This window comes from Sinocyclocheilus rhinocerous, unplaced genomic scaffold (assembly GCF_001515625.1).
Source record: "Sinocyclocheilus rhinocerous isolate Xijiao unplaced genomic scaffold, SAMN03320098_v1.1 scaffold1930, whole genome shotgun sequence".
In the NCBI taxonomy this organism is placed as follows: Eukaryota; Metazoa; Chordata; class Actinopteri; order Cypriniformes; family Cyprinidae; genus Sinocyclocheilus; species Sinocyclocheilus rhinocerous.
The window spans coordinates 385,555-395,402 of NW_015661869.1; the positions used below are offsets into that span (position 1 = coordinate 385,555).

The 9,848-nt window shown below is 31.9% G+C and overlaps 1 protein-coding gene across 1 annotated transcript in view; it reads right to left on the bottom strand.

The window, feature by feature from the left end:
• The window catches only part of LOC107726572 (1-phosphatidylinositol 4,5-bisphosphate phosphodiesterase beta-2-like), a gene marked incomplete at its 5' end in the record, with an annotated part of 35,274 nt that overhangs the window by 1,079 nt on the left and 24,347 nt on the right, over positions 1-9,848 (bottom strand). Inside the window, 6 exon segments of the mRNA XM_016536201.1 lie at positions 2,205-2,303; positions 4,178-4,226; positions 5,085-5,105; positions 6,230-6,294; positions 8,384-8,507; positions 9,224-9,389. Coding sequence (XP_016391687.1) covers positions 2,205-2,303; positions 4,178-4,226; positions 5,085-5,105; positions 6,230-6,294; positions 8,384-8,507; positions 9,224-9,389 — 524 coding nt within the window.

Sequence of the window (9,848 nt, forward strand, 5' to 3'; positions counted from 1 at the left end):
ATATATATATATATATATATATATGACAATTAAAACATAACTAGACCATAACCAACAACAGAGTGTAAATAGAAAACATAAGCAGTCACCACATCGTTGCAATAGTTTAAATGTTTTATTTTGGATCATTTATTATTTTAATGATATTTATTTATTTTAACTTTACATTTTATGATTGAATTCATTATTTTTAATGTTTTTACCTTTTTATATTGTTCTTATTTTTTAAATATGAATTTATTTTATTAGACATGTTTATGATTTACATAACAGCTTTTTATCAACTCAGTGAAATGGAAATATAAATCTTTTCCAGCTTTATACATGTTTACATTTTGATCAAATTAATGCATCCTTGCTGAATAATATTATAATATCTACAGTTGCAAAGCGGTTCTAAGTGGGTTTTAGTGTGTTGCTATGCAGTTGCTAAGGTGTTTCTATGCGGTTGCTAGAGCCATCCTTAAAGTCGCAAATACTTTTTGTTAAAATTCTGAAATGATCCAAAAAACTGTGGAGAGCTGACAACAGCGAGCTTAAAACGCTCTGAAGACAGATGTTCATCTGAAGTGACACGAGCAGCTCCAGATTTAAAAACCCTCGTCTGACAGACGGCCGTCTCTTCCCTTCATACAGAACCAAAACATGTCAAACTAAAACACATCTGCAGGAGAAAAACTCCATTCACAATCCAGGTGTTACTACATCTTCCAGCACATCTGTTCCTGTAACAACATTAACAGCAAGACTCACTGACAAAGACGTCAGTAACATTATGCTTATGATTCAGATGCTGAATTAGTCATTGGCTTCTCTTCCAGTTTTTACAGTTATCACAGCATTATTAAATTCAGAAATGTCTTTCCTGAAAAAAGAATAGGCCAAATCTGACTTAATGAAACGGCATGCTTAATGCGTTTAACTTTCAGAATCTGACGCATTTCTGAGTGAAAACTGATATTCAGTGGGAATAGGCAGAGACAGTTATTTTGATGGTTTTAATAAAGTCTGGTTATGATAAAATCCCCTTTATGTAATTTTAACAAAGTCCTCAAAAGTTTGGTTTTTAATGAAGTCTCTTCTGCTCATCAAGGCTGCATTTATTTGATCAAAAAATACATTAAAAACAGTAATATTGTCAAATATTATTACAATTTAAAATAGCTGTTTTCTATGTGAATATCTGTTAAAATGTAATTTTTTTGCTGTACTCCAGTCTTCAGTGTCACATGATCTTCAGAAATCATTCTAATATGCTGATTTGCTGCTCAAGAAACATTTCTGATTATTATCAGTGTTGAAAACAGTTGTGCTGCACAATATTTTTGTGGAAACCGTGATACATTTTATTTTTCAGGATTCACAGATGAATAGAAAGTTCAAAAGAACAGCATTTATTTGAAATAGGAACGTTTGTAACATTATAAATATCTTTCCTGTCACTTTTGAGCAATTTCATGCATCATCGCTGTATAAAATAATTTCTTAAAAAATAATAAATATTTATTTAATTTTACATATTTATGATTTAATTATTAGTAATTCAAATTTTATTTTAAAATATTTATTTTTTAATTTATTTTACATTTGTATGATTGAATCAATCATTAGTGTTTTATTTTGATTGTTTTAAAATGATTAATTTTAATTTATTTAGAGTTTTAATTTTTAAATGATTCATTGATTTAGCATTTTTATGATTTAATTAATTATTACCTTTTCAAGGCAATGAAATGGAAATAGTAATCTTTCTGTGACATTATAAAATTTTTGTCACTTTTGATCATTTTAATGCATACTTGCTGAATAAAATTATTATTTAAAAAAAAATAGATTATTTTAATTTTACATTTTTAGGATTTAATTAATGATTAGTAATAGTGAAATAATGATATTAATAATAAACTAAATAATGATTAGTAGTTTATTTTTAAATTACTAATTTATTTTTATTTTACATTTGTATGATTTAATTAATTACTACCTTTTCATCAAGTCAATGAAATGGAAATAGAAATATTTTGTAACATTATAAATGTTCTTTTTGTCACTTTTGATAAATTTAACGCACCTTAGCTGAATAAAATGATTAATTTCTTATGAAAAAATCTTTGTTCCCAAACTTTCGAACGGCTGTGTGTAATGTGCACACTCAGATTCAGACAGGAGCATGTTGTAGGACAGAAAACAGGGTCAGTATTTACCTGACTGATCAGATCTCTGATGCTGGCCAGTGTAGCGGCCTGTTTCTTCTTCAGACTCTGTTCCTGCGGTGAACCATCAGCGCTGCTGTTATCTGCCGACTGAAAGAATGCGACATTACATGCGTTATCAGCACACACACACACACACACACACACACACACACACTCACACTCACACACACACACATCTGCCAGCATGTTCTCGAGTGCAGCACATATGCATTAATAATATTCATGCAAGTGTTCAACAGGTGTGTTGCATTGCTCTCATCTACATGAACATGTGTGTGTGTCAGTGAGACAGAAGAGAAAAGAGAGTCCATGTGCATCTATTGTTCGCACATCACGTTGAGCCGACAGACTCCACACAGCTGCTGAACATCTGAGGAGACTCTATTATTCCGTTCTGAAGCTCAATTATAGTGGAAAAGATACAATTCTGCGACCTTTAACTTTAACCTGAGGTGCTTTGAGCAGCTGCAGTCCTAGACTATGAATCTGCTGTCTTCTAAGAAAACATCCTGATGGGACAGAAACCTCACAACTTACTGCAAAAGAAGCATAAATTAAAGCACACAAAACTCAACTTACAATTGGTTCTTCTAGACCAGGGATTCCCAAACTTTTTTGTCAGCCTTATTCACATATTGACATGTTCACAATTCTCTGATGTTGGTTACATGATGGTCACATAACATGCAGGTAAACAAATACAATAGTTAATCTTTTTAATAAGCGTTTTATTTTGTTTGTTTTTATTTTAAAATAATTTATTTATTTTAATTTAATATTTTTATGTTTGAATTAATTATTAGCAAGTGTTTTTTATTTTAAAATTACATATAAATTATTTAATTTTACACTTATAATTTAATTAATTATTAGTAAATGTTTTATTTTGATCATTTTTATTTCAGAATTATTTATTTTAATTAAACATTGTTATAATTTAATTAATTATTAGTGTTTTATTTCGATCATTTTTATTTTAAAAGTATTTATTTAAATTTCACATTTTTATGATTTAATTCATTGCTAGTTTTATTTTGATAATTTTTTGTTTAATTTTTATCATTTAATTATTAGTGAGTGTTTTATTTTTATTGTTTAATTTAAAAGTATTTATGTTAAATTATACATTTTATTATAATTATTAGTAAGTGTTTTATTGTAATTTTGTCTTATTTTAAAATTATATTTATTTTAATTTTACATTTTTATTATTTAATTAACCATTAGTGCTTCATTTCAATTGTTTTTATTTTAAAATTATTTATTTGAATTTTATATTTTTTTGTGTCTTTGTTTAAAAAATTTTTTTTTCATTTTTATGATTTAAATAAATTATTATTTAAATACACTAATTAGTACGTGTTTTATTTTTTAAATTAATTATTGCCTTTTTTTTTTAAATATCAAAAATCTTTTTTCGACCCCTAATCTACCCCAGTTTGGGAAACCCTGTGCTAGAGGTTTCACTCTCTATACTATAAAAACAGCCAATTTTCAATCATACTCAACAATTCTCCATATTTAGGAATGCAATGACGTTCACATACAGTATACTCACACAGAGTATATTCTGAGTCTCTGGCTTTATAGATGCATCTGTAAACACATTTACATCTTAAACTTTAATGACATTTTGTTCTGGCAGTGGAGATGGGGAATTAATGGAGCAGTGAAAGAAACAGAGAAGTGAATGAATTTGGAGGAGCTGCATGTGAACAGAAGTGAGTGAGTCATAATGCACATGTTTCCACCGTTCACCTGCTGTAAACATCATGAGAGAGAGAGAGCACATGTTAGTCTGCGTTTGTTAAAACTCAACCTGAACCATGGCTTGCGTCTGACCGTCGCCATGGTTACGGCTCTCGTCTCAATTACGCTCCTCATTCAGCTGCCATCCCTCTATTTTTCCTTGTATGTTCGACATGCTCGATCACTCGGTCTGTGTTCATGTGGTGCTTTACCTGTGCGTTATCGTTGTCAAGCTGCTCCGTACTTTTGCATTTCTTCATTCTGAAATAGAGAAACATGAAGATTTGTGCATTAAAACAATAATAATCATGTTTAATGTGACACCAACTAGGTTTAGTAAAGCTAAAATGCTATTGTACTCCTAAAAGTAAACAAAATAAATTCTATACATTATTCCAGAAGGGTAGGGTCAGTTTTTTTTTAATGAATACTTTTACAGCATATTTATGAAGGATCATGTGACACTGACTGGAGTAATGATGCTGAAAATTCAGCTTTGATCACAGAAATAAATTACATTTGAACATATATTCACATAGAAAACAGCTATTTAAAATTGTAATAATATTTTACAATTTTACTGTTTTAGTGTATTTTTGATCAAATTAATGCACTCTTTTTATTTTTTTTTTTTTACAAATATTTATTTATTAGTTTTAATTTTCCATTTTTATTATTTAATTAATTATTAGCGAGAGCAATTTTTTATATTTAAATGTAAATTTTAGTTTCATTTTACATAAATGCAGCCTTAGTGAGCAAAAGATACATCTTTTTAAAATATTAAAACATTTTATTTTTATTATTTATTTAAATGTTTTTTAAATTTTTTTATTAGTAGTAAGTATTTTATTTTGACTGATTTAAAATGACTTATTTTGATTTTATATTTTGATTTTATTTTTTAAATTAATTTTTAATTGATTACATAACTGATTACATTTATTATTTATTTATTGAAATTTATGATTTCAAAACCATTAAAAATATTATTTATATTGATTTTACATTTTTAGGATTTAAATAATTACTAGCAAGTGTTTTATTTTGATTGATTTAAAATGATTTATTTTAATTTTAAATTTTTATGCAAAATCCAAAAACATAAAAAAAACTTACTTGTCTTTCTTCTTGGGCTCACTGAAAAAGAATAAACAGATTGTAAGGGACAGAGATATCTTGAATATTACCTGTATTTCATTTAATTTAGTTGTTTATTTTAGAAATATTTACATCCCATCATGCCAAATGATCTCACACAGCAGTCATTCCTCATACGAACTGTTTTATTTCATTATGAGAAGCTAAAAGGGCGACCAAGCTACTAAACCATTGCAAAGATCCAGACACCGAGTCGCAGACTAGTTTTGTTTCTGCCGGTGGTTTGTGTAATGTGATCAGTCCCACTCACGCTCACAGCGTTCATTTACTCTGCTTCTGCTCTCAAAACAATAATACTTAACCAAATAATTAACAAACAAACTGAGCTCCATGTAGAAAAGGTCACCAGCCCCTGGTGTCGTTAGACATGAACCTTGTTATGAATCCCAAGGCAAACACACTCACACTGCAGCTCGGACGCATTAGCTGAATTAAAACACTCAAAGCTCGCAGCGCTCAATGATTCATCTTACGCTCGCTCTTTCTTGCATTTTGTTTTGTATTTCTCTTGTTTCAAAGGTCAAGTGCACTGAAACACACACACACACACACACAAACACACACGTTTGTGAATTGTGGGGACTTTCCATAGACTTCTATTACTTTTATACTGACCAAACGATATTTTCTATCCCCTAACCCTAAACCTACCCCTTACAGAAAACCTGCTTGCATTGTTACACTTTCAGATAAACCATTTACTATTTTTAATCATTTTTTTCCCCCTCGTGGGGACCACAGGCCGGTGCCCACAATGTCAAAAATTTCAGGTTTTACACACACTCACACACACATTTTGTGTTTCCATGTTTTATGGGGACATTCCATAGGCGTAATGGTTTTTTTATACTGTACAAACTGTATGTGCTATTGTCCTACACCAACCCTACCCCTAAACCTACCCCTTACAGGAAACTTTGTGCATCTTTACTTTCTCAAAAAAACTCATTCTGTATGATTTATAAGCTTGTTTCCTCATGGGGACCTCAAAAATGTCCCCACAAGGTCAAAATTTAATAGTATTACTATCCTTGTGGGGACATTTGGTAACATGATAACGTTATAAATACCAGGTACACACACACACACACACACTTACTTACCTGCTGAGTGCCTTGATCTCACTGCAGTGCTTCTCTGTGGCCATTTCCAGGAGTTTGGTCAAACGCTGTCACACAGGAAATACAGGAGAGAACACAGGAAGTGTCACTTACACATATTAGAACAGAACACACCAGCTGGCCCTCGCTCTGAGCTCTGAGATCTGCTGCGCTGCCACACAGAGGAAATGAATACAAGCACTTCCCGTCACTTCCAAGAAAGAAATCTCTAGCACCTGCTTCCTGCTTTCAGCAGGTGATAATGGTGCATCGGATCACTAAGGAAAATATCACTTGTTTTTAAACTGTTGCTATGTGGTTGCTAGGTTATTCTTAGTGTTTTAGAGTGTTGCTATGTGGTTGCTAGGTTATTCTGAGAGTTTTAGAGTGTTGTTATGAAGTTGCCAGGTTATTCTGAGTGTTTCAGAGTGTTTCTATGTGGTTTCTATGTTGTTCTGAGTGTTTTAGAGTGTTGCTATGCGGTTGCTAGGTTATTCTGAGTGTTTTAGAGTGTTGCTATGCAGTTGCCAGGTTATTCTGAGTGTTTCAGAGTGTTTCTATGTTGTTCTGAGTGTTTTACAGTGTTGCTATGTGGTTGCTAGGTTATTCTGAGTGTTTTAGAGTGTTGCTATGCAGTTGCCAGGTTATTCTGAGTGTTTCAGAGTGTTTCTATGTGGTTGCTATGTTGTTCTGAGTGTTTTAGAGCGTTACTATGCGGTTGCTATTTTCTGAGTGTTTTTTGAGTGTTGTTATGGGGTTGCTAGGCTGTTCTATTTTAGAGTGTTACTATGTGGTTTTTAGGTTATTTTTTGAGTGTTTTAGAGCATTGCTATATGGTTGCTAGTTTTTTTTCTGAATGGTTTTTAGAGTGTTATTATGTGTTTGCTAGGTTTTTCGGAGTTCTGTAGAGTATTGATATGTGGTTGCTAGGGTGTCTCACATGATTTGGGGAATCATTCATGTCTGGAGCACAAACGGTGCTGGACGATGCACACACTGAACTTTAATACTTAGTGTTAGTGGTTTCATCACATCACAGGAGCTCTAGTACCAGATCATGACTGATTAAATACTGTATAGGCAGGAGGCTTTTGTCTTTCCTCGGAGCGCGAGCACAGATCCGTTCAGAGGTGACTGTGGTTGATATGAGTGTAAGAGGGTGTCGTGGGTCCGGTCCGGTTTACTCTCCCAGTACGGGACATGACTGACCCCTGATCAATGCAGATCAACTGACTACACAGAGCAGCAGAGTGCTGATGGCTAATCAATACCTGAGAGAGTCCTGGCTCATGGCCAGCGGGAACAGTGCAGGATGGTGAAGCTGTTTGGCTCATTGAAATGCTCAGTATGGCCGAAAACAAACAAGAATTCATTCAAAAATAATCATAATAAATAATAATAATAATAATTGTCTAATTGAAATGCTTAGGCCAAAATCAAATGAACTCATTAAAAATAAAAATAAGCGAATAATAATAATAATAATAATAATAATTGGCTAATTTAAATGCTTTGTATGGCCAAAATCAAACAAGAAAAAAATAAAATAAAATAAAAACAGGCTAACTGAAACACTTAATCAAACAAGAATTCATTAAAAAAATGATGATAATAATAATAATAATAGGCTAATTGAAAGTCTTAGTATGACTGAAATAAAATAATTTCATAAGAAATTAAAATAAACGGACAATAATAATAATATTAATAGGCTAATTTAACTGCTCAGTATGGCCGAAATCAAACAGAAATTCATAATAAAAATAATAATAATCATATTTTATATTTTATACAATTAAAACATGATCACTGTGATCTTTTGTGTGATAAGACAATAAAACCCTTCATGCCAATCATGTTTTGATTAGAAACATTAATTAGCTTTTTCTAGATGTTTGCTAAGAGATTTAAACTATGTGTACTACTGTCACGAATCCTGTCCGTGGACTTCCTACATGTGGATGATTTCTGAATTTCGATCATTGTATGGCAAAAAACACACTCTCTGACGGCCGATGAATTGTCTTTGTGATGAAGTTCAGGCTCTACTGGAGTTCTGACACTGTAATTTAGGTCTCACAGTGTGCCTCTTAAAACACCTCATCAAGATTGTCAATCATTAGCTACACTGTACAGTCATAATGTCTGTGTCTGTACCTCAGTGTTGTTTTGTTCTTTCTTCTTCTTGATTTGATCGTGTTGCTCCACCAGCAGAGCCCTGAGCTCCGACTTCAGCTTCTGCTTGAGTTCATTCATCTGGTCACCCGGATCATCTCCAGACCTGGACAATCACATGGAAACAAGAGATCAGCACACAACACACATCTCAGGGACATAAACATGAAACATTAAAGTTCAACAGTGTTTCCCGGCTCGAAAGAGTTCAAAAGTAGATGCACACTGGACTTCTTTACTAGTTTAACCAGCAAGACTTCCTAAGTCAACCTGTTTCACATTAAGACCACCACTGATCTAGGACAGAACCAGCCGATCACCAGGATGCATAGAGTTAACTAAAACCAAACCTGTTAAAAATACTTTTCTTTAATTGAAATAAAGCTGAAATGGAAAGTCAATCTTAGATGAAAAACCTAAACTTAAATGAATATTAGAAATGCTGCCTTGGCAACTAAATGAAATAAAATAAGTTTAAGTACTAAAATGATGAGAAAAATAAATATTTAAAAATCAAAAACGAATAAAAATGACAAATGTACAAAACAACATTACTAAAACTTAAACTAAAATAGAATATATTAGATATATTATCTGAGAAAGTCTTATCTTATGTAGTTTTGCTTCTCAGTAGTTATCAGCTAAAACAAATACAAATTAAAACTAAATAGTACTTTAAAAATAAAAATGACAAAAGCAAATAACAAAATGACTAAAAATGAAACTAATTTTTAAAAATATATGAAAGTTGGAAAATATAAAAATAAAAGCTCATTCAAAATACTACACTAGTATAAAATAACACTGCCTATAAGCATTTACTTCTTCTTCTTCAAGGCTTTGAACTGGTCGCTGTATTTCTGAATCAGTTCTTCTCGTTTCTTCTGAAACTTCTTCTCCGTGTCCTTCAGGTCTTTTTCCTGTTTCTTGGCGACTTTCAGGAAGTTCTTGTGCTGCTGCAGTTCTTCACAGGTCACAGTGGTGATATCTGAAAAACAACTCCATCAATCAGACTCAATTCTCTTTACTGCAGAGTTTGTTGGTTTGTTAACACCACAGAAGTTTCTATTTTCATAACAAAAAACAATACTTATTATTTTAATGTTTCTAAAATGTAAGATATTGACCCATTTTCTTAGACATTTTACACACACACACACACACACACACATGTTGGTATATGTGGTTTACGAGGACACTCCATAGGCGTAATGGTTTTTATACTGTACAAACTGTATTTTCTATCGCCCTACACCAACCCTACACCTAAACCTACCCCTCACAGAAAACTTTGTGCATTTTTAGATTTTCAAAAAAACACCATTTAGTATGTTTTTAAGCCTTTTAAATTACGGGGACACAGAAAGTGTCCTCATAAATCACCTTCACATTGTAATACCTGTGTCATACCCATGTCATTATACAAATTTGTGTCCTCATAAACCAC